Source organism: Cryptomeria japonica, unplaced genomic scaffold, assembly GCF_030272615.1.
Source record: "Cryptomeria japonica unplaced genomic scaffold, Sugi_1.0 HiC_scaffold_299, whole genome shotgun sequence".
Classification (NCBI taxonomy): Eukaryota; Viridiplantae; Streptophyta; class Pinopsida; order Cupressales; family Cupressaceae; genus Cryptomeria; species Cryptomeria japonica.
The window spans coordinates 20,812-46,801 of NW_026729121.1; the positions used below are offsets into that span (position 1 = coordinate 20,812).

At 38.0% G+C, this 25,990-nt stretch overlaps 1 protein-coding gene across 3 annotated transcripts in view; it reads right to left on the reverse strand.

The window, feature by feature from the left end:
• Positions 1-11,002: 11,002 nt before the first annotated feature.
• The window catches only part of LOC131870178 (beta-hexosaminidase 3-like), a 148,026-nt gene continuing 133,038 nt past the window's right edge, over positions 11,003-25,990 (reverse strand). For 2 of the 3 annotated variants that reach the window (XM_059215831.1, XM_059215833.1), the window contains one exon: positions 11,003-11,058. In XM_059215831.1, the coding sequence (XP_059071814.1) occupies positions 11,021-11,058 (38 nt within the window). In that variant the 3' untranslated portion in view covers positions 11,003-11,020. The remainder of the gene's footprint in view (positions 11,059-25,990) is intronic. The other variant, XM_059215832.1, reaches the window with a different exon arrangement.

Consider the following 25,990-nt stretch of genomic DNA (forward strand, 5'->3'; position numbering starts at 1 on the left):
TAATATGCCTATAGCGCTTTATAAGGTGACAATTATTTTATGCCTTTGTGAAAACATAATGAAGCCCAACCTTTTGAGTGATGTGGCTCGCTTAAGTCAAACATTATTATTAAATTGATTTATTTAAAGTGGAGAAACTTATTTCCAAATGAAAATATCATTTTACATAGTGTAATGAATGGAAGGGTAAAAAGGCAAATTATAAAGGGAAATCGTGGACTTGAGGGGAGGCATTCAACTTTCGATATTTTTTCTTCCCGCAGATTGCAACGTTTTGAGCTTAAGACGAAACCCTAGGGTTCTATTTTGGACATAAACCAAGAGCGTTCGGTGGTGTCTCTTCCACCAAATTGTACCAAATCCTTGGGCCATTCCAGTGGTCACATGGTGGCTAAACCAATTTCGTAGAGGTTTGAATTTTTTGCAGGAATAAGTTGAGGGGTTGGAAAAAGATGTGGCCTGCACACAAGGTGGACATTGCTCACACCCAGAGTTCGCTTTTGTCTAAATGTAGCGGAAAATAATGAGGAACAAAGGCGACTTACTATGTATGGGAGTCGTGGCATGTGTGTGAACCCTCTTCCCTCTTGTGTGGGTTCTTGTAATGTCCCCTATTCCACTCTAGTTTGTTTTGGGGGTTGTTGGCCAATTCCGAGATCCGTTGGTCAATCAGAGGCAGCAATTAGGGTTTCCTTTTTTCTAGGAGGATGCTTTGGCAGTTTAGGTGGCTTGCATGTTGGAATTTTACAGTTCTGATTTTGGATTCCTTCTGATTTTTAGAGAGCTTTGCGATGGTGACATGCAATTGAATTTGTACTATTTTTGGCGGTGCTATTTTTGGCAGGTTTCAGTGGTCCAGTTTAGAGGCTATTTCTGGCAATGCAGTGGGCCATCAGCTCACTTTGGCAGTTGTTCAACACATGGAAAAAGTATTTTTAATATTATTTAATGCCCCCCTAGGCCTAGGCGTATGACTTACGTATTTTTGGTTATGACTTAAGGGGACGACTTGAGGTGATAAAGTATTATTTTATATCATAAGGTTTGGGCGATTTATTGTTGAAGGAAAATATTTTATAAAGTGAAATATTAATAAGGCAAGATGGACGCCTTATGGAGAAACAAGTTAATTTTATAATATATTTCACTTATCCACCTTGGGCGCCACATTGTTATTTTATTGTCATTTTTATTAAGTATATTTTCTTCTATGAGAAGGTCGACCTGGAAAGGAAGGGAAATGAAATGTAATTTCAAAATAATGTGAAATGAATGTGCACTTGGGTTTGGCGTCCATTTGGAGGGAATGTGAATTTGAATTTGGAGACATAGAGTCCATAAATAAGAGTGTTGGGCTCTTGTTTTTGGTATCCATGAATATTTGCAATGAAGTGCTGCCGAAATTTTGATTGATTGCTTCGGGGAATGCTTACCTCCTAACCGAGTCTTAGCTCCTCGCTTGAAAAATAGAGACTAGTTGAGACTGTGAGACTATTCTTTACTCAGAAAAATAGACGGAGTTCATTGAGGCAAATATGTTTGATGTGTTTTTTATTTTGGTGTGGAGTGTTTGAATTGCAGGCTGCTGGTTTTTTCAGTGTGGCTCTACTTGTGATTTATTCATAAGTCTCTGTGAGGATCTCTATTGTTTCTTGGTACTGGCTCCTGATCTTTCTCAAGACTAGGCAACATCTATTGCTGGTTTGCTGGGTTATTCTCGCTGATTTGAATTTAATAGAGCAAGTCGAACTTCATGCCCTGGCCGTATTATGCTGGAGAGTGCCTTGGGTTTCATGCTAATTGTTTGCTCAGTGTTTGTTGCTGTTTCTCAACTCTATCTGGGTCACCTCATCTCTAGGGTTCATTTGATTGTGTTTTGAAGTTATTTAATTGGTTTATGAGTGAGTTAGGAGTGAATTTGTGGAGTTTAGTGTTGCTGGTCTGAGTTTCCCAGCGTGCTGTTCATGGATATCAGATTTTAGAATTTGGAGTTTGGAGTGGTTTTTGGGAGTGTGAGTTCTTTAGTATTGTGGAAAAGGAATTGATTATCATTTGGAGCTATTAGACTTGTTATCAGCACTTGATGTGCCATTTATATTTACCTTTGTAATGCTGATTAGTAGTACTAACAGCAAGTTATATTGTGAATTGCTCTTAATTTCCCACTGAAGAAGTGGAAGAGGTTGGCTTGCTGCCTATCTTATTTATTGTACTGCTGTCCTCCTGCTAAATAAGCGGTTGAGTAGATTGTTGTTATATTTCAGTCCTCCTGCTGAAAGTGGTTTGAGTGATTCTTCTTAGTTGCTCTTGCGGAAGGGGATGGCTTGCCGCCCTGCATTGTATTTCAGTTAGTTATTGGAGCTAAAGATCCACTATTCATTGTATGCTCTCACCTTCCCACATTGGGCTCTTGGTGATTAGGAAGTGGAAGGGTTACCTTTTAGCAGTATTGAGTTTATATTTCCTAACTTAAAAGGGTGTTTGTGGTTTTTGAAAACTGAATTTTTTTTTTCAAAAAGTAAGGGGATATTTCAGTTCCTGGCAGCTTGTATGGTGGCACTGATCTCATTGCTTGGAGTTGTGGACATGAAAGCTAATGTATATTTGTAAGAGGTGATTCCTAGTAACTGTGCATGGATTTGTTGAAGCTGGAGCAGATTTACAAGAGCTTGGAATCTTGGAGGGTCTTCATACAATTCACCCTTGACTATCTCATGCCCAGCATTGAAGCTGGAAATATTTCTGAGCACTTATTTTCTTGCATGGAGGACTTATCAGGTCTGCAATATGTTTAAAAGATGATTTGTAATGTTTGATTAAATTTAATGATGTTGGAATGAAGACTAGTTGTTATCAGCTCATTGTTTTCTATACTATGTTGCAAATAAATCATGCTTGTGTATGTTCTTTGTCTTGAATGAGATCTGAAAACATCATTAGAAAAAATGCTTCATTGGTTCCATAAACTTGCAAACATATACTTCAAAAGAAACTCAGAGATTAGCTACAGCAAAAACAGTAAATTGGAACCATTAAACAGTAAGAACATTACAGGTATTTCCGTGAGTTGACATTGATTGGACAGAGTGACGATGTTGACAGCTACATCAATGAGTTCCAAAAGGTTGCTGCTATGATTCCTAATATGTCAGAAAAGAGAGTTGTAATGCTGTTTATGGAGGGTTTGAATGCAAGTTTGTGAGCTTTTGTGAAGGCTTCTAAGCATAGTACACTACAAGATGCTATTCAATTGGCGCTTGATCTTGAGACTACATCTCCTGCACACCAGTCCCAAAAGAAGAGTTTCAAGAATAATAAACCATTTAGGAGAACCTTCAATCAACCTAAGCATACACCCCATAAGATGGAATTTCACATGAGGAAAGAGTTGGGTAGGAATAAATTATGTTTCTCTTGCAAGGAACCATGGGAACCCGATCATAGGTGCCTTGGGAAAGGCAATGCACATTACATAGAGGTCACTTCTGCCATTGATGAAGAGGCAGTAGACACTAGTTCAGAAAGTGAACATTAGGAGCAACAATTAGAGCATGATGATTTAGAGGTACTATTGCTACATCATTAGGAGTTCCTAAGTATCACCCTTTTAGAGTGAGAGGAGTCTTTAAGGGACAACAAATTACATGTTTGGTTGACAGTGGGGCAACTCATAATTTCATTGGTGAGGGGCTCGCGGTGAAGAGAGGAATATAGGTTGAGTGTTTTTTAGGATTCAGTGTCATGATGTCTGATGGATTCAAAATGAGTTGTACTAAGAAGATTTTATAGTTGAACATTCAATTGGGTGATTACACAATCAATAATGACTTCTATGTGGTTGGGATCGGTGAGACCAATGTTGTTTTGTGTAATGTCTCCTAATTAGAGCATGATGATATTGCTGCAGGAGATATGGCACATCGTACTATTGCTACATTATTAGGAGTTCCTAAGTATCACCCTTTTAGAGTGAGAGGAGTCTTTAAGGAACAACAAATTACATGTTTGGCTGATAGTGGGGCAATTCATAATTTCATTAATGAGGGCCTTGTGGTGAAGAGAGGATTAAAGGTTGAGCATTTTTCAGGATTCAGTGTCATGATGTTTGATGGGTTCAAAATGAGTTGTATTAAGAAGATTTCATAGTTGAGCATTCAATTGGATGATTATACAATCACTAATGACTCCTATGTGGTTGGGATTGGTGAGAACAATGTTGTTTTGTGTAATGTCCCCTAATTGGGTGTGGCCTAAGTTTCCCCTAGTTTCTTGGTTTCTAGGTAGATAAGTGGATTTGGGAATTACCTTCCACCTTATTGAAACCCACACAATACAAATCAGATGATTTGTTGTGTATTTGGTGCCTTCACCAGTAATTATCCTCAGTTCAATGATCTCCTTAGGATGGAGGCACTTCTTATATCCTTCCCCCTATGCTGAGAGGTCATGTCCTTTCCCAAGGTTATGCCTGCTAAGAGGAGACACCTCCTTTAATGTGATCACAATTCTTCATTTACCAAGAGACATTTGTTTTCCCTTAACCATTTGTCGATTAATCACTAATTAATAATTTTGTTAATCAAGTCGTTTGCATTATGAAAGAAAATGATTGATTCTCCAGCTATTATCGATGATCAAATCCAATTGCAAGAGATAGATGATTGATGGGTTTATGCCTCATGAAATTGTGAAGTCTTACCTTGTAAGAGAATTTCATTGCTGATAGTAGAGGATCAGATTGGGGGCATGGCAATCCACCCTTCTCAAGATTGCTTGTCCTCAAGCAATGAGGGTCCCCAAACCAACCCTTGGGGTTTGTATTCCTTATTTAATTTGATTGTCCCAATGTTTGCTCAATATCCTAGATACATCTCTACATCAAAGAGAGGGTGATCTTAACATATATTAAGATGAGGACTAGAAGCATGACACACATCTATGAGACCTCAAATGCAATTTATATCTTTCTAGTTATTCACATCTCTAGAAAATATCAAGTATGAACCAAACACAGAGCATACACATAAAAGCAAGAAGTATACACATGAATATACATAGACACGCAACATACACAAATACTTGGGAGTATACAAATGAATATATGTAGACACGGAGTATACAAAAGAATATATGTAGACACAGAGTATACAAACAAATACACATGTTAGATCCCTTCAGTGGGTCTAATCCCATCTTTCCATTTGAGCCAAAAAGTAGGCCTAACTGCAATCCTTCAACTTCTAAACCATTTTGAGTCAGAAAGCGGGCCTAACCCCAATCCTTCTACTCCTAATCCATTTCAAGTCAGAAATTGGACCTAACCCCAATCCTTCTGCTCTCAAATCATTTCATGTCAGAAAGTGGGCCTAACCCCAATCTTTTTGCTCCCAATCCATTTCGAGCCAAAAAGTGGGCCTAACCCCAATCCTTTTGCTCCCAATCCATTTCGAGCCAGAAAGTGGGCCTAACCCCAATCTTTCTGCTCTTGTATGCTCATTGATGTGTCGTAAACTTTCTCCAATATGCCTTAAACATTTTCTTAATATGTCCCATAGATCTTGAGGCTGTAAAGGTGCCATAATTACTAGATTGGCTCCTCCACAAAGCACCATTTGTTTATCGTCCTTTCTTCTCCCACTTGGATTTTTTTAAGATCTTCCTCATTGTGCCTTGTTTTCTTACCTGGATTTCCTTTTGCTTCATTGCCTCTATATTATGTATTTGGCTTTCACATATGTGTCTTGGCCTCCATTCTTTCTTGCATTTGAAGCACAAGCCTTTTTCTTTTGGGTCTTCTCGACGTCTTTTAAGTTTTTCTTTATTACAATTGTGCCCCCATTGGAAACATAGACCTTTGTTCATGAGCTCCTTTCTTTCATTGTAAGATAGAGGGGAAGAAGGTTGATTTCTTGTATGATATTTGTCCCTTGATTTGGCATTAAGCCTAGTAGCTTTTAAGATGGCTTCATGAAGGGTGGTAGGGTTGAATGCACTTACCAACCCGTGGAGTGAGTCTAAAAGGCCCTCTATGAATAAGTAAGTCGTTCTTCTGGTGTTCTGGGGACCAAGACTGCTAACCTTTGAAATTTTGTGATGTTGTCTTCGAGAGTCCTCCTTTGCCTTAGTCGGCTTAGTTACTTGAAATGTTTCTGGGGGTGAGTTACTTGAAATGTTTTTATGATCTTGGGTAATTAAGCGATAATGCCACCACTCATGTGCCATTATTTCTAGGTGTAATATGGCGAATGTAATGGCATCATTTTCTGCCATAGGGCAAAGGGTGAGGCATGACTATATTTTCCCCACTTTGTGTTGTATTTCTAAATTAGGTTGTTCTCTTCTTTTCCTATGGTTCCTTCTTGCATCGACTTCACAAAACTCAACAAAAGGGATTCTCCTCTTTATTTCAGGGTCTAGTCTTGCATATTCTGCAACAAGTTCCTTTGTAGTGGGGTATTTGTTTCTTCACTTCCCCTTGATGTTTCTTCCCTAAATAGGAAATTTGGTTTGTTTGTCCTTGGGGTTGACTCTCGGGTGGTCCTATTATCACTAATTGATTGACTAGGTGTATTTTCCCTCTCATTTCTTGGGTCTGCCCTAAGATTACCTATGGTTGTTGTTATGCTTTGCAAGGCTGGGGGAGTTTGTTCCATTTGTCCTTCCTTTTGTTGGCTTGGGCTATTGTAGTTTTCTTCCTTTCCCTTTCTATAGCCCTTAAAGCTTGCTGACTTAATTTCATCAGCTATTTCCCTTAAGCTAGCAGGAACATGCTCTAATAACACTTGTAATGTCCCCTAATTGGGTGTTCCTTAAGTTTGCTCTAGTTTCATGGCTTCTTGGTAGATAAGTGGATTTGGGAAATATCTTCCACCTCATTGAAACCCACACAATATAAATCAGACGATCTGCTATGTATTCGGCACCTTCACTAGCAATTATCCATAATTCAATGATCTCCCTAGGGTGATGGAGTGACTTCTTATATCCTTCGCCCTATGCTGAGAAGTCACATCCTTTCCCAAGGTTATGCCCACTAAGAGAAGGCACCTCCTTTATCGTGATTGCAGCCCTTCATTTACCAAGAGACACTTATTTGCCCTTAACCATTTGTCTATTAATCACTAATTAATAATTTTGTGAATCAAGTCATTTGCATTAAAGAAAGAGAACGATCAATTCTCCAAGCTGATATTGATGATCAAATCCGATTGCAATAGATAGACGACATTGAAAGAGATAGACGATTAATGGGTTTTTGCCTAATGAAATTGTGAATTCTTACCTTGTAGACAATTTCATCGCTGATGGTAGAGAATCAGATCGGGGGCATGACATTTTGGGAACCCAGTGGTTACATTTGCTTGGTAGATACATTCAAGATTTTCAAAAGATGGAGTTGGAATTTGAGTCAGATGGAAGGAAGATAGTGTTGAGAGCTTTCATAGATGGTGTGTCAAGGGTAGTGATAGCGAAGAGGATGGAGGCTTTGTTTAGACATTGTGAGGTTGCATGGGTAGTTCGATGTTTTGTCTTCCAAATCTTCTTCTAGTGATGATAAGCAGTATCATGTGGATATCTGGTCAATTTTGGATAAGAACAGTATGGTATTTGGTGATGTTCCACCTAGTAGACCTCTTGATCATTGATTTGAGCATGTGATTGAACTAGAGGAGGGATCCAAGCTTGTTATTACTACTTATTGATATCCCAAAAGTTTCAAAAAGGAGATAGCAAAAACAATAAAGGAGTTATTGGATATGGGACACATTAGATCTAGCTCTAGTCTCTTTACATCTTTTGTTGTCTTGGTGAATAAGGATAGCATGATGAGGATGTGCATTGATTACTGTACCTTGAATAAGAAGACCATCAAAAAAGTTACCCTATACCCAGGATAGATGAGTTATTAGATGAGTTACATGGGGAAAAATATTTTTTAAAATTTGATCTTCATTCAGAGTACCATCATATTAGAGTTCATGAGGAAGATATACATAAGACAACATTTAGATGCCACTATTGACATTATGGGTTTTTGGTTATGCCCTTTGGTCTTACTAATGCTCCTGCAACTTTCTAGTCATGTATGAATAATATTCTTAGTAAGTATTTGTGGAAGTTTGTATTGGTATTCTTAAATGACATCTTGATACACAGTAAGACATGGGAGGATCACCTTAGGCACATGGATGAGGTGTTGGGCATTATGGAGACACAATCCTTGTTTGTGGAGGCTTCCAAATGTGAATTTGGAATGACCAAGATCTTATATTTGGGACATGTGATTGGTGCTGGTGGAGTGAAGATGCACTAGGAGAAAATACATGTCATTTTGAATTGACCACCATTGAAGAACATTTATGATTGGAGTGGTTTTCTTGAGTTAAGTAGTTACTACAAGAGATTCATCAAAGGGTTTTCTTAGTTGGCTACACCTCTTACAGTTATCACTAAGAAGGGAGCATTCATATGGTCGGATGAGGATCATGTTACATTTGAAAGACTTAAAGAGGTGAGGAGCACTTGTCTAGTGTTGGCTCTACCAAATTTCTCTCAGTTGTTTGTGTTAGAGTGTGATGCATCAAGCAAAGGGATAGGTGTCTTATTTATACATAATAGGCATCCCATAGCCTATGAGAGTAGGAAGTTGAGGGATGTGGAGCGATTATATTCCATATATGATAGGGAGATGCTTGCCATCATGCATGCATTGGCAAAGTTTACAAAATATTTGGTGGGTGGAAGATTTGTAGTTAGGACAAATCACAACAATTTGAAGTACTTTCTAGAGAAAAAGGATTTAAATAAGTGGTCGGAAAAGTGGGTGAGTAACATTCAAGCATATAACTTGTTAAGGGGGAGAAGAATGTTGTAGTAGATGCACTATCCAAGAGATCCACAATTTTCTCTGTCAGAGATTTCATTTGATTGAAAGGCTCATTGCGATTTATGAAGAGCATCTTAGGCTCATTGTGATGCAATGGTGGAACATAATGAACACCCTACTTCATACAACAGCCTATGCTCAATCCCAAATGGTATACACCAAGACCTGGGAGAGTGCCTCCATCTAGTGATGAGGAGATGAAAGAAGGCTTCTTTAGGGCCCTTGCAAAAAAGTATACTGAAGAGAAATCTACTCTAATTCACACATAGTGGCTTGCATTTAACAGTATTCATGGTCCAACCTTCTGAAACCTAGAGGTGAGGTCGGATAGAGCTACATTAGCTCAAATTGACCCTATTGGATGGTAGACGTGGCATGGCAGGGATGCGCCGGAGTTGAGATTACTTGTTGCAGAGAGGAATTGGTCCACATGTAGCTTCACCCAATTAGTCAAGAGGATTCACCTTACCTCTAGACAATCGGAGAAGTTGGTGGCTATACACAATGATTGGAGGTTGCAGGATCGCCAGACTCTTGCATATCGTCAAACTCCAACCTTACGTTGGGATGCCAATCCCAAAGATGTAATGCAGGTTGAGGAGGAGAAACCTAAGGGTTTGGTTGGGGTTCCATTCATTAAGGCAGCCCCTTATATTGGTAATGACTCAGACTCAATCTTTGATTTTGATTTAGACTCTTAAACGTATCATGTGCTAATTATGGACAGCCATATATTTTCTTTGTTTGATGTTGATTGTTTATAGTTTATGTCATGTCATAGTTGAAACTTGGAGCCTTGGGCATTTTTGTTATAATTCTAATATAATATGTATGCACATTGACAATGAAAGCATTTGAATTTTGTTAATTCGTTTGTCGATTCTCATGTGAAATATCAATTCAAGTCTACTGCTATGTATTAATCTTCTACAGTGTCTATGATGAATGCTTTATCAATATTATGATATGCATATTTGAAATTTCTCTATATTTTTAGAAATTCCCCAATTTTTTAAACAACCGTCCCTTACCGTCCCCTAAAGTATGGCCCAAAAGTACCCTCGTACAGGAAACACATTCCATCGTCCTCTGCCATCCCTATCCCCAAAACTCAGTGGAATATAGATTTTATCAAGATTCAAGTGCATAATTGGAAACATGAATCCTAATGAAACGTTAAAATTTAAGGATAATATCATGAATGATTGTTTTAGAAAAAAAATCTGTCAAAACTCTCTAGGGGAAGCGTACCAATAGTGTTTATAGCTAACTTCGTGCACCCATAGATCCTAAACGGTACATCGGATTTTGATGATTTTTTTTGTTGTTGTCTTTGTATGCAACTAACTACTTATAGCTATTGTTTTGGCTTTTGGGTAGTAATGATGCATGTTGTGGGATCAATTATGTGCACAAGGGTCAAAAAGTACACATTTCAAAGTGTCACTTGATACCTACTTAAAGATGTTCCAGTAACCATCCACTCAAAATTACCAGTACTTGTGGACAAATGCCCCAGTAGTTGTGCACAAATGTCCCAATAGTGGTGCATAAATGGGCCAATTATGGACCAAAAAAGCAAAAAAGTGATTGGCTATTGGTAAATGTTAAACTTATTAATGAGCTTTTCATTATCATTTTTTTGCCTCCTTTAAAATTACTAATTGGAGGATTGGGTGCACAAGGAGAGCAACACTATTGGAACACGATCCACTACTGGTGCTCTTCCCATAATGTTTATGGATCTTGTTTGTTTTTCTGTTCACATACACATTGGCTGGACTAATGGTGACCTACTTTTCACCACTTGGACCTCTTCCTTGTTTCTTACCACACTATTGGATGGCTTCCAGACTGGTTCACTTATTTCCAATTGTATTTTTCCTTTTTAATTATTAATAGAGAACAATCTCTTTACCTTTATCTAAAAGAAAAATATTATATTGCAGGCCTGCCCAAGAATGCAAATGAAAAGCAATGTAACTTTAACTACAAGGTCACATTAGGTTGAAAATGAACCTCACCAAAAATGTCTAAAAATATAAAATAGAAAAACATTAGTCTAGATAAGGATGGTATTCCAACATTTAGTTGTTCTTGTTCCTAGAATTAATAAATTCGGACTGTGAGAACTCACCAGTTTCCTATATGTCGAGTTTGACTCCAGCAACCTAAGTCAAAGATGGAAATATGTATTAACACATAATGTAATTTATTATTGAACATATAGGGCTTAATGCTAATTAAAAAAGCAGTCAAATAAGGGATGTGCAGTGACTGGTATAAAAACGATAAATATTCTGGCTATTTGTAGCAGCCTGATTGTTGTCTTTAAGTATCTCAACATTTATTAAACTTATTTATTTTAGTATTGTTTGCTATATTTTCTTGAAACAAAATAGTAGTGTGTGGTATCATACCATCTTATCACTCAATGTATAAAAGTCAAGTTATTCTTAAAATGTTGAACTAGATAAATTCTCATAGATGATATTGAAGAGCAACAAAAGTGTGTCCCACTTCCATGCATAATTTTTCTTTTATATAATCCAAAAAGATGACTACAATTAGAAAAAAAAAACTGTGCAAGCAGAGCATCTTCATAAATTGTATCTAATATACAAATAAGTAGAATATAGTACTAGCGTCTAAAAAATAATGTCTTGTTGTTACCACACTTTACAGTTAAAGTCCCAAAATGCCAAAAAGCAGGATATACATCCTTTCACCCAGAGTAATGAAAAGGAAATTTAGCCTAAAACTATTCTTGCATATAAAACTAGTGACAATACTAGTGTTGATGAGGTCAAAATTAATTGAAAAAATTAAGTATAATCTGTCGAAAATTCTACTCTCATATTATGTATGCAAAATCATGATGTGTCTACAAATTCACATGTGTGTAAAGTCAATCTTAAAGCTATTTGTTTATGGGAAAAGCAAAAGCTTAATTTATATTTTAAGAAAATTCTCTTTTATGCATGCCTTTGCAAAGAAAATATAAAAAACAATTCATGATCCCTATAGATAACAATAAGTCTAAAATTTTATACCAACTTTGGTTCACTATCATAATCAATAAAAAAAATGACAGTAGTTTACCCCTTCTTCTGAGTGCATCATAGTTTACCTTCCAATAGGAATGTTTTAGCATTATGAAACCTCAAAATTTCCCCTTATGATGTACATTAATATTCATATATAATAATAACTAGCAATTGCACCTTGGTGTGCAATGGGTACGCCGAAAACAAGATTATTGGCCAAAATAATAAATATTAGAAATAGAAGAATATTTGTAAAAAAAAGAACTGATAAAGTGACATATTGTAAATCATTTTTTTTTAATAGGTTGAACAAGTTTAATAATTCATCATACAGAGATAATTCATTTATGACCAATAGAATGTCATTGAAATGAAGGATATGAAGATTCATATATTAGAATTTGTACTATATATAAATCTGAAAAAGGATGTATGGTTAATGCTGCTTCAAACAAGTATGTAGAATATGTACAATATAATAACAAACACTATGGAATTGACCACACGGTTTACATTATCTTTGTTTGAATATAAGAATTTGAAATGTTCTTGGAACCTCTCAACCCAATACAAAATCAACATGTATAGACAAGATCCTAATTTTTTTTGCATATCTTTCCCATTAGGGTTTGCTTCAATTGATTTTTGATCCTTGTAAGAGGATACATAATTGCATAGTTGATTTCTAACTATAAAGAAGAATAGTTGTCAAAACAATAATTGATAAAGTGACATAATGCAAAATAAACCTCTAAATTAGGAATATAATCAATAGTCTCATGTTATATTACAATGGGTAGGGAGAGAGAGAGAGAGAGAGAGAGAGAGAGAGAGAGAGAGAGAGAAGATAGAAAGAGGTGGAGGGAGAGATGAAGACAAAAGAGACGAGGATATCAAGATCCATTACAAATAGTCTCATGTTATATTTGTAATAGGTAGAGAGAGAGAGGGGGGTGTGGGAAGAATGAGAGAGAGGGGGAAAGAATGAGATAGAGAATGAGGGGCGAGGAGAGAGACAGAGACAGAGAGACATGGAGACAGAGAGAGACAGAGAGATAAAAAGAGGGAGAAGGAGAAAAATGGATGGATAGAGAGATTGGTCTATTAATTGCATACATTAGTTCAATACATGAGGTCAATTGGTACAAATTTTAGTAAATGATGTTTGTGCACAAAGGTCTCAATAAAGAAGTATAGGTCCAAATCAACTATACATTCACTTAGAAAGATCAAATCATAACTAGTAAAACCTTAAAAAATAGAAAGATCATGCTATGTTTGTGATAGGGAAAGATGGAGAAAGATAGGGATACAAAGAGGGAGAGATAGATGGTGGATAAGATAGGGATATAGATGGACATGGGTATAGAGATATAGATAGAAAATAAAGTAGGGATGGAGATGGAGAAGGGGTTGTGTGTGTGTGTGTGTGTGTGTGTGTGTGTGTGTGTGTGTGTGAGAGAGAGAGAGAGAGAGAGAATATGGAGAGATAGATATAGAGAGGCAACAAGATTTAGATATAAAGGTGTAGGAAGAGGGAGAGAGATGGGTGGATATAGAGGGATACATTCCAAGAGAGAGAGAGAGAGAGAGAGAGAGAGAGATTGTGAGACTGAGTGATATAGATTTAAGAAATTATAGAGAGGGAAAGATGGGATGGATAGAGTGATTGACAGTAAGACAAAGGGAGAGAAGGGTAAAGCTAAAAGCCTAGTAGTGTCATTAATTCATTGGGGTTTTGCCAATCCATCTAAAGAATATCTTAAAATTAGAATGAAGGGTACTATTCACATATTTATAATACTAATCTAGTTCATGAAATTTTAAGTAGGTTTTTTTTGAATGAATCGTCATAATTTTATTTTAAGACTAACTAAACATATAATTAGCTTTCAAACAAGTAAACACGCTTTTGATTAGTCCTCTAAAACTCTTTCATTTATAGTCACCATCTCCATTACATATATATTTGTAATCACAATCTACTATGTTGAATATTAAATAAAGAAATGTCTTAAATCTAAGAAATCATCAAACGATTTTTTTTATACAACTAAACACACTTTGTTAGGTGGTCTTAAATTTTGAGTGTGAAATCCTATTTGATTGGGATTTTTCTAATGTGAGTAGGTCATGCCTATACCTAATTTTATTTTTTGGTTTTCAAACTTGTTGATTAATGTTCAACTAATTTTTGTTCATTTTCTCCACAAATCTTTTCAAAAAACGAATTACCTATATATAATACAATATATAATTATTAATATATAATATAAATTAAATTATATATGATATCATTATATACAACAATTTATTTTAACAATAAAAACTGCTGAATACAAATATAAATTATTATAATTAATAATATAAATTAAATTATATATGATATAATTATATTATTATTAAATATTATATTCTGCAATAAAAACTATTGAATACAAATATAAATTATTATAATTAATAAAGATTATATTTTTATATTGAACAAATTAAGCAAACATGCAAATATAATTAATACATAATCTAAAAGTTAAATTATTATTTACCATAATGTCCATCTCACTGCCATAAAATTTGAAGGATGCTGGAAAATGTGCTACTAGTCCAGTACCACGGAACTTAACGGAGCATGCATGGAATTTTTTTTGTGATAATGCTCTGAACGGTGGACGGTGGACGGTGGAAAAGCGAACTGAATAGGTACGGGTTAATAAAGAAAGAAATACGGAAAGCTACGTGTGGATTAAATTCCATGTAAGCCGCTAACAAATGCGCATCGATACAAGACAAACCAAACCGCATTTACTGCTTGAATTAAAAAATATTCGAAAACATGATACGGCAGGGAAGGAAAAGGGCCAAAAACGATGAACGGTGATGAGTCCTTTCACGCAGCGGCACCATACGCAGATGACGAAATAGGGAAAAAAACAATCAACGGCGGAAACCTTTCCAATGGTCTTGCATTCGTTTTGGCTAACTTTCAGCCATAGATTTTAAAATCAAGTTGTTCATCTCATAAAAGGAACGCCTTCAGCGTAAAAATCCATTTCTCTTGATGCGTATATAAGGTTATTGGTGCTCTTTCTTCCACTTTCATTTCATGCTTAAAATGCTCCTTGTCCTCCAACATGTGGATTGGTTAGCATCCAACAATCTTCCTTCAATTCATGTATTCCAATGTATTGGACTTAGAGAAGACCAGAGACATTATAAAAGCGTCAATGATACTTTTTAAATGCTGACAATGTGGGAACTTGAAAATCAGAATCATGTACCAAGGATGAGCCGATTGGATTATCCAATTCCCCATTAGAGTCCATGGATTTTATTCCTATACATATAAGCTTCCACAATATCTGAGTGACCGAGAGGTTCAGATTGAGTATTGCAGAAAATTAATAGTACCAATTAGAGTCCATGGATTTTATTCCTATACATATAAGCTTCCACAATATCTGAGTGACCGAGAGGTTCAGATTGAGTATTGCAGAAAATTAATAGTACCAAATTTAATTTGCAGAGGCAGCGCAAGCTAGGACTGCAATGTTTGATTTAGATTGGTCAATAAAGGCATGCACTGGCCCTAATGCAAAATCAAGGACATGGAAATTTCCAATTTTAAATTCAAGTTCCACCATAAAAGCAGAAACTATAATTCAAAAGGTGTCATGTTTTAGATGCTTAGAGCCTTGGAATATGGTCGTACATTGAAGATATTAAGCAGATTGTGCAAATGTCTTTAAGGCTCAAAGTCAGACGATATATTTCACTTTAGAGCCTTAAAGATATTGTTGACTCAGGAGAGGATATTTTGTCACATAACTTTCTTCAAGAGAAGTTGAATAAAAAACCTTTATGTGCAATTGATCTATTAGAGAATGTATAGAAGATTGGATGAACAAGGTAGTCATGGAAGGAACATAAGGTTGCCGAGAATGGAAATTGATATAGAAAATTACAAGTACACCAAAGGGAAAAATTTCAAATCCTTATGACCAAATTAGAGTATTATAGAGAAGAGGAAAGCTGCAGGAACACAAGTGCCAACTAGAGCAAATGGTAGTGGTCAGGATGAAGACGAAAGATTCAAAAGGCTTATTGTCAAGAAAGTGAAACTCTCAAGGTCAAAAGGTGAAATTGGTAACAAAGAATATTGTGAAACCTCCTCCACAAATATATCTTAGTACTATTCTTCCTCTAGTTTCTCATGTTCTTGAACCTATATATCCTCTTATTCCTTCCAATTCTTTTGTTCCCCAATTTGGTTCTATCTAACAAAAAGATAAATCTTTACCTTATGCACCTTCACATGATCCTAATCCCTCTTACCAATCTCTATTTGTTCCACCTATTCTACTTGTGGAAGAAAAATCTGGAATAGTTGAACATTTTGAAAGACTGGTTAGGGATGCTCCAAAGTGAGTGAAGACATCTTTGGCAAGGAAAAGATAGGTGTGACAATAAAACCCCTAGGTGTTATCTCTTCTAACATTGAGGAGGAAGTTAGATAGGTGAAGAGACGAATCATATATAAAAAGGAAAGAGAGCCAAATTTTTGCAAAGGCAGCTATTCTAGTCCACCTATAGACAAGAAAGTTTAGGAAGTGCAAGCTCCTAATTTTCAGATTACACAAAGCAGTTTACAATCTACAAAGAGATTTTGGTCAAATTGCCGTCTTGGGATTTTAAATCATGATTTCCATCATCACCAAATCCTACAACAGCAGTTTTCAGAATGTCAACAGTCAAGGCATTGATGATTTGATTTTGAAACAAGGAGTTCCAAGAGTATGCCATTGAACCAAACACTATCCTAGTGAATGAATTTCAGTTTGTTCATGACAAATTGAGGGCACATCAACATCCTCGATCTGAATATTGGTGGGAAGGTTTAAGAGGGTAGCAAATTTGGTAAAAGGTTAAGAGAGTGGATTGGTTCAAGCAACCTCTTTCCTTATTTGAATTTAGTGTTTAGAGTCAGTGATAGAGTGTGCATGGCACTATGATCTGAGAACAAGGGAAATCAAGATGTGTGCAAGCCAGATGCATATTCTTTCAAGGAAACCTAGGTTTGCAACCATTTGAGGATACACAAGTGATTGATCTTGAGGTCTTTGAAAAAAAGTCGACTAACAACTTAGAGGATTGCCAACAAGAGTTAGGAAAGAAATGGCTATTGGAGCCATAAAGACCAAAATGTACACAAACTGTTGTTTCAAAATAACTTCAAGGAAGAGCTTGGCATGATGCTTACATTGTTGAATTGGGTAAGAGGTTAGCCAGAGGAACAAATATTCAAAAATTGGGCGTTCTACATTATTAGCATCATATGTGAAGGAAATACCTTCATTGATTGAAGGCAAGTCATTAGTTGGCCAGTTTTTTCCAGGTGAAAAGCTTCCATGTGGTATCTTATTTAGAACAGCCCTTGGTATAAGCAAAGGAATTCCCAAGGCTGAATTAGATATGGGAGGAAAGAATACTTTACAAGAAATATCCACAATCGAATTTAGAAAAGGCCTGAAACACTGTAAGAGGGTTTATGAAGCTTTTTAACATTGACAGTGAGGTACCTGAAAATTAGAATAATGTTCAAATTTCATAATAGGCTAGGGCTATTATATCAAAATAGGCCGATTGGTTTATGGTCCATAGCAACAAAAGTAGTTTGTGGAAAAAATCAGCAAACCAAAAGTATAAGATGTTTTGAAAAAAAGGAGAAAAACTTGGAGTCAAAAAAATAATGATATAATTACATATATTTATTTATAATATAATATAATAATTATAATATTATATTTAATTATTATATTATAATATGACAATTATTATCGTTTTATTGTCTGCCAAATGACTTAATTATAACTAGCATATGTATCTTAAATAATAGAAAATTTAAAAATAATAATACAGAAAAATTAAATTGTTCACCTAAAAAGTTAAAATAATAATAGTTTTGAAATTTATGGTCCATAGCAACAAAAGTAGCTTGTGGAAAAAATCAGCAAACCAAAAGTATAAGATGTTTTGAAAAAATGGAGGGAAACTTGGATTTGAAAAAATAATGATATAATTACATATATTTATTTATAATATAATATAATAATTATAATATTTAATTATTATATTATCATATATAATAATTATAAGATTTAATTATTATATTATCATATATAATAATTATAAGATTTAATTATTACATTATTATATGATAATTATTATATTTTTATTATGTCTGCCAAATGACTTAATTATAGCTAGCATATGTAACTTAAATAATAGAAAATTTAAAAATAATATAATACATAAAAAATTAATTTGTCCACCTAAAAAGTTAAAATAATAATAGTTTTGAAATTTATTATTTAAATTCAAATATCAAGTTATTTTAATTAAAAAATTAAAAGTAATTTATTACAATATACAAATTAATTGGAAGACCATAAATAAATTAAAAAATTGATATGTTTTACATTATAGAAGTTTTAAAAACACATCAATAATTTGAAAAATTAAAAATTAAACATGAAAATAAAAAATGAACGCAAAATAGTTTTTTGCGAAGAAATTTGAGGATGGCGTCGTGCGTGTGGGAGAATGCAGGTTGTCGAGCTAGGGCATCGATGCCCTAGCTCGTGGGCGGCAGTGATTGCAGGTGCGTCAGGGGAGGATTGTGCAGGGCGGGGAGCGACCGAGGGTGTGGGGGGTGGAGCGGTGGTCTGCGGGAGGGGTGTTTGTTGTGCGCGGTTGGGGTTCAAGATTTTCTGCAAGCCGATGGTTTCCAGTGGAGCAGGGGGCTACGGTTGGCTCTACCTCTCGATGGTGTTTGGGAGGGGTGGGGTATTGGGTGCCATGCCTTCTAGTGTGCCCCTTTGGGGTGTGGGTTCCTTATTTTTTTTGAGATCCAATGTCAAGTATTGATGGTGAGGCCTCGAAGGCACCTCCCGCCATGGATTTTCGTGCTGCAGTGGGTGCAAAATCTCCATCCCAAAGTATGAAGACTTTTAATAATAATCTTTTTTCCTCAGATTCGGGGTCTGGTAGTGCTGGTAGCTCTCGCATTATGAAGATTAATGGTTGTTTGGAGAGATGCAGTGAGAGGCTGAGGCTGGTTATTCCTCCAGAGATGATAGCTGAAGACGTTGAATACTTTTCAAAACACTCGCTATATTGCAAGTTTTTGGGAATGAGGGTTTCTTTGCATTTTTTGGAAAACTGGGCGCAGAGGACTTGGGCACCAGAAGGAGAAATGGAGATTATACTGCTGGCAAACAACTACTTCATGGTTACTTTCAACTGCATGGAGGATCGCAATAGGGTTTTTGAAGGAGGTTCGTATTTTTACAACTAGGTGGGGTTATTCATCAAACCTTGGCATGCGGGGTTTAACCCTTCGGAGGAGCTCCCGAATAGGGTTCCAGTGTGGGTTCGTTTATCACGTTTTCCAGTGGAATGTTGCCAGGAGGATGTGCTACGGATGCTTGTCGCACTGCTTGGGAACCCAATGGGATCTTCAACGCGAACCTTGGGGAGAAAGGTAATGACCTTTGCGCATATCTGTGTTGAAATTGATCTTAGTAAACCTTTGCCAAATGCTATAGATATGCGTGCGAGCTCTTATTCTTGGGTTCAACAGTTAGATTATGAGACTTTACCATTTCGGTGTCGTTTGTGTCATGAGTATGGTCATTTACAACGCAAGTGCCCTAGATATAAACCAGTGGTGCGCCAACCTCAGCAGCTGGCCCATAGCCTGGATGGGGCTGATAAAGGAAAAGCTGCTATGTCAGTCAAGGTAGTGGGTGCCGATGGTTGTCTCAGTTAAGACAAAGAACAGGAATCGAGGACAAAAGAGGTCCTTACAGGAGAGACAGGAGGAGAATACCATTAACAGATTCGAGGCCTTGGATGACCTTAGCCAACAGGAAGTGAATTCGAGGTTAATCCCTTTGGATCAAGGTGCATCAGGGGGGGTTCCGAAAAGAGTGATTGAGGACTTTACCCAGGCTCCGCAAGTGGTTGGAAGCCAGCAAATGGAGATGGATCAGCCAGTAGGGGTCCAGTTGGGACTCACTTCTGGTTCGAAGGTGAATTTGGTTTGGGGGGAGGGTTCTCCGACAACTCTGAAATTGGAACCGGCTGGGGTTAAAAGTAATAAGACCTCCGTTCACCTGGGTCTGCATCAGAAAGATATTAAGAAAAGTGCTTCGGAGAAGAACTCAAAGGTTGGCAGAAAGAAGGATTTGGATAAGATCAAATTGATGGGGGAGAATTTGGTTGAGTAAGGGTTAGTAAAGACTCTGGATTCTCACTTTTCCAATCCTTGAAAATGATTGTTCTTTCATGGAATGTGAGGGGCTTGAACTGTGGCCCTAGACAAAAAGTTGTTCAGTAATTGATTAGGAATCATTCACCTGATGTCCTGTTCTTGCAAGAAACTAAACTTTCGGTGGAGAGTATGATGGGTGTGGTGCCGAAGCTCTGGGGGCGAGGCGAGTGTCAGTCTATTGGGGCAGCTGTTTCCTCTAGAGGGGTGGCTTGCTTATGGAACCCCTTGAGGATTCATCCTATTTGGTTGGTTGCTTCCAGATGTTCTTTGTCTGGGGTTGCCTCTAGTCTTGAGACTGGGGAATATATCTTGTTTACGAACATTTATGCCCCCACTGATCTTCAGGGGAAGCATAATTTATGGTCTCACATTTCCTTTATGCGAGGGCTATTCCCTTATCATTCCTGGATTATAGCGGGAGATTTCAATGCCATTTTGGAGCTGTGTGAGAAGAAGGGTGGTGTTATGCGTTTGGAACCTTCTTCTTTCCTTCTCCGAGATAGTATATCTTCATTGCATCTTATTGACATTAAGCCTGGTAATGGTCTGTTCACTTGGAACAATAGGAGGGTAGGGGAGTATTGGATTGCAGAGAGGTTGGACCGCTTTCTGGTTTCTAGTTTTTGGGTTGGTGGGGGGTGGTCCACATGTTCTTAGATTCTTGACTGGAGAGGATCAGACCACTGGCCCATAAAGTTGGTGTCTTCTTCTGCTTGGGTCGCTCACACTCCTTCATTCAAATTCCAGCTTATGTGGCTGCGGGATCCTTCTTTGCAGGATCATGTGGCGGGGTGGTGGAGGAAAGGGAGGCCAACTTTTGGCACTACCATGTACACTTTTGCCAAACAGCTGCAATTTGTTAAGGCTCAGCTTAAACGATGGAATCGCTAGTGTTTCGGGAATATTTTTCAAGCTAAGAAAGTTGCTCAAATTAAGTTGAATGACATTACCAGGATTATAAGAGAGTAGGATTTGTCTGAAGCCTTGCTTATGGAGGAAGACAGGGCTGTCAAGGATTTAGAGGAATGGGAGCTTAGGGAGGAAATCTATTGGAAACAGAGAGCTCGTATTGATTGGCTTCAAGCAAGGGACAAGAATACTGCGTTCTTCTTCAATTCAATGAAAGCAAGAAGACATGGTAATTCTATTCCTGTGTTGATCAATGACAGAGGGGAGAAGTGTTTATCCTTGCAGGAGATCTCTAGGGAGGCTTTACATTATTTCCGGTCCCTCTTTAGCGAGGATACTTAGGAGGATTCGGAAGAGGAGAATCAGGTTCTTGCTTGTATTCCTTCTCTAGTTACTAGGGAGATGAATGAGCAGCTTATGGGTCCTATTTTGCTAGAGGAACTAGAGAGGATTGTTTTTCTCATGAGGAAAGGAAAAGCCCCTGGTCCGGATGGGTTCCCAGTTGAGTTCTTTCAAGATTTCTAGGATATTATCAAGCTGGATTTATTGGAGGTGGTCCAGGAGTCTCAAAGGAATAAGCAGATGCTTCGGGCTTTGAATGCGACTTTCATCACACTAATCCCCAAGTGTGAGGGGGCTGACCGGTTAGGCCAGTTCCGCCCTATCTCTCTCTGTAATGTGATCTATAAGATCATCTCCAAGTTGATCGCGGAGAGGCTGAAGAATTGGTTGGGGGACGTGTTGTGCATATTGCACACACACCCCGTCAGTTGACAGGGGACCCCCCCCCCTAAATTTTTCTCTGCCTATTAGGAGAAATCAGACCAAGTCTTGTGAAATTCGCCAAAAATTGGCAAAAGGCCTAAAAGGTCCAAAATTGGCAAAACACCTAAAAGGTCCGAAATTGGCAAAAGGCCTAAAAAGTCCGAAATTGGCAAAACACCTAAAAGGTCCGAAATTGGCAAAAGGCCTAAAAATCCCAAAGTTTGCAAAAGTGCCCAAAATCCCGAAATTCACCATAAAGGGGTGAAAATGTCAAAGTTTTAAAAACCTTGCAATTGCTCTCAAACCCCCCGAAAATGTGAAAATAAAATAGTAAGGCGTTAACTTAAAGTTTGCGGAAGTGCCATTTAGGCCAAATTTCGAAAATGTCTAAGTATGAACTTTTTAAAAACTTTTCGAATGCCCCTCTTGCCTGAAATTGCCAGGAACAACTAGATTCGCGGAAGGAGTAAAAGCGTTAAAACTTGGGAAATTTTCAAATGACCCTCCAGGCGTTAAATTTTAATATTTGTTAAATTAAATTAATTAATTTTTCAAATTGATTTATTGAAATGAAATTGATCGTTCGCAGGACGTCATTAGAGAACCAGGAGAAAGACCTAAAACGCAAATCGAGAAGGATCGCAATCAAGGCTAGGCGCTGAAGATTGAAAAAGAAAAAAGATATGGGAACGCATTGCAGGAGCGCGAGAGCAACCAAACATTGGGAACCGTGCCACTGAACAAAGATGAAGTCCACCACCGGGACCAAAGACCAAAGAACACTCTGAATGCTGCAAGTTTATGCCTTCTCGAGAAAAAGCACACAACTGGATTTAATTCCAGAAATTCAATTTCTAAAAAGCTGAAATTGTTTTATTGTAAAACTACTTGTAGGCCCCACTCAGATATTTTGAAAGAAAGGGGAAACAAGTCAGTTGTGGACAGTTATGTCCAACTACCAGATAGACTCAAATTGAAGCCAAATAGTGGTAGGTAGTTGAAATTGTGGTTGAATGGATGAGTGAGAATTTAATGGGCATGGGTTAAGGCTGATAGTTTCTAGAACGCAGATCAGGACCCTTGGATGCAGTCCATCCTAGCCTTCGATTCAATATTGTAAATTCTATAAAAGGCAAAGGCCTTTCTTTTGTAAAGGGTTAGATGGTTAGAGATTTTTGTTAGATAGTCATACAGTTGGTTAGAATTTTGTAGTTAGATTTTAGAAGGTAGAATAGGTTAGATCTTAGTAGTAGCATAGAGATGCTGTAGAAATTGTTGTAATAGGCAGTTGAAATCAATATATAAACATTGATTTCGTGTTTATTGTCTTGTTTTTATCCTGTTTGCATGGTTTCTTTCAGGATTTTAGATAGATCTTTCTGTTTTGGTTGTGCAGGTTTTGATAGATTCAGGCTCATACCATTGAGGATATACTGATTGTGTATCCTTTTGTATAGTTAACCTGAGCCTTCAATTGTGCTTAGTTCAATTGCAGGTGTCCATCTGAGTTGTGCCAGAATTGGGTGCTCAGCCGTGCGTTTGCAGTCTGAAAATCTTCCAAGTCCCCTAGAAGATTGCACCATTCCTGCAAGGTTGTGAGCTTTGGCCAAGCAGGAATTGGTTATGTTGAACCTGTCTACCCGCATACCCGTGTTGTTAGTTTTAGATCTCCTATCCCTTCCCTTTTGATTTTATTTCGTAGTCTAAGAATCGCAGCAGACCAGCTTGTTGCAAATCGTAAGTCCCCTTGTGCTCCCAACAAATCACATCAACCACTGAGTAATCCCGCAGTCAAGACCTGACAAACGAAACCTTGAGGTTGTCCCCTTTGATCAAACGTAAGAAATAGCCTTGGGGATTTCCTTATCTCAAGAGAGGATAGGACACTCAGCGAGTACATTCTATTCTGTGTTGGCCGTATGGAGTTTGCAACAATGCGACTTTAGACACGTCAACAGGACGTCATCTCTGAGGAGCAGAGTGGGTTTGTGGAAGGTCGTCAAATCCTGGATGGTGTGGTCATTTCTACTGAGGCCATTCATTCTATGGCAGCTTCCAAGGAAAAAGCTATGTTTATTAAGCTGGATATGGATAAGGCTTATGATAGAGTCCGTTGGTCCTTTCTCCGGAAGATCCTTAGGGCCTTTGGCTTTGCTGATGAATGGATTCAATGGGTAATGAGTTGTGTTACGTCAAGCTCCTTCTCTATGTTAATCAATGGAGATCATACAGAGTTGTTTGGGGCTTCTGGGGGTCTTCACCAGGGGGACCCCCTCTCCCCATACTTATTCATTCTTCTAGCTGAGGGTCTGGGGAGGTTGATTAAGCATAATGTGGGTCTGGGTACCATTTAAGGTTGGAATTGGGGAAATGACCTGCACCCTCAATCTCATTTGCAGTTTGTTGATGACACAGCCCTGATGGGAATAGATCGGATTAGAGAAGCCCTGAATTTGCGCAAAGTCTTGGATGCTTATCAGATCGGATTAGAGAAGCCCTGAATCTGCGCAAAGTCTTGGATGCTTATCTTGTCGCTTCAGGCCAGTTGATAAATGAGGATAAATCTTTTATTATCTTCTTCAACACACCTAGAAATATTCCAAGGAGGATTGTTTATATCCTGAGGTTCCAGGTCGGTTCTCTTCCCTTGACTTATCTGGGTATACCTATCTCTACTGTAACCCTCCCAGGGATTCATGGCAGAGTATACTGGACAAATTTCGCATGAAGGTTGAACATTGGACACACAGATGGTTATCCTTTGCTGGGAGGGTTCAACTGATCCAGTCGGTGGTTCAGGCTCTTCCAATCTATCAGTGTATGCTCCAAGTGGCTCCTAAATGGTTCCTGAAGGAATTGGATTCTCTGGCAAGGAAGTTCTTATGGGTAGGCAACTTGTCCTCCTACAAATGGTGTCTTGTCAATTGGGATTTGGTGTGTAGCCCGAAACAGTCGGGTGGGCTCGGCTTAAGGCAGACTGTTTTGTTTGGAGAGGCTTTGGCGGCTAAATTGTACCGGAGGTGGTGTGTTGAACAGGATCAAGGTTGGGCTAGGATTTGGGCCTGCAAATACATGCAGAGGATCCCGAAGGAGGAAATCCCAAGATATCCGCTTGAGGGAAAAGGTTCCTCGATTTGGGGTACTCTCAAGAAAGGGGCTTCTCTTATAAAGGAAGGACTTTTTTGGATATGTAAGAGGGGGGAAGAGGTGCTTTTCTAGCTCGACTCTTGGGATGGGTATCTCCCCATCCTGGATTAGTTTCCCAACCTTGGGAACCTCTACCAAAGGTTCCTGGAAGCTGGATGGTCTAGAGTGAGCGACTTTAAGGCTATTTATAGGTGTGGGCCTTTGGAGTTGGAGCGATGGAAGGCTCCTAATGAATGGCTGATTGCTGGTATGGATGAAGAGTGTGCCACTGTGCGGAGCTGTATGGCATTTTGATAAGTAGACACTACAACTCCCTTAAGGGTAGGGATAGACTTGCTTGGTCCCCGAATCCCAAGGGCATTTTTACGGTTGCTAGTTGTTACTAGGAGTTGTTGTCCCGAAGATTGGAGGGGAGGGAGGTGCTTTGGTGGAAACAGGTGTGGAATAATTCTTCATGGCCGAATGTAATTGTTTTGCTTGGACTTTGGCTTTGAATAGATGTCTTACTTGGGATAACATTTGTAAGAGGGGTTTCCTTGGGCCTTCCATCTGTGTTTTGTGTGGTAATGGGGAGGAGGATTCCTCACACCTGTTCTTCAGGTGCCCGTTCTCGCTGCTAATTTGGCATTATTGGTGGGGGGTGTGGAAGCATCCTTGTGTTCATGCAGATTCTTTGGTGGAGTTTTGGAGTAGTTTGGGCAGGCCCCCTTTCCCGTCCTCTTTTCTTTAGACTGTTTGGCATATTGGGCCCATTTTCATATTGTGGCAGATCTGGCTGGAGAGGAATAGGAGGATCTTTAGGGAGGTCAAATTGTTAGTTCAACAAGTGTGGAATAGAATCATTGGTATGATTCGGGAAACAGTGGAAGCTAAATGTGTGGTGAATTTTCCTCTTGATAGAGG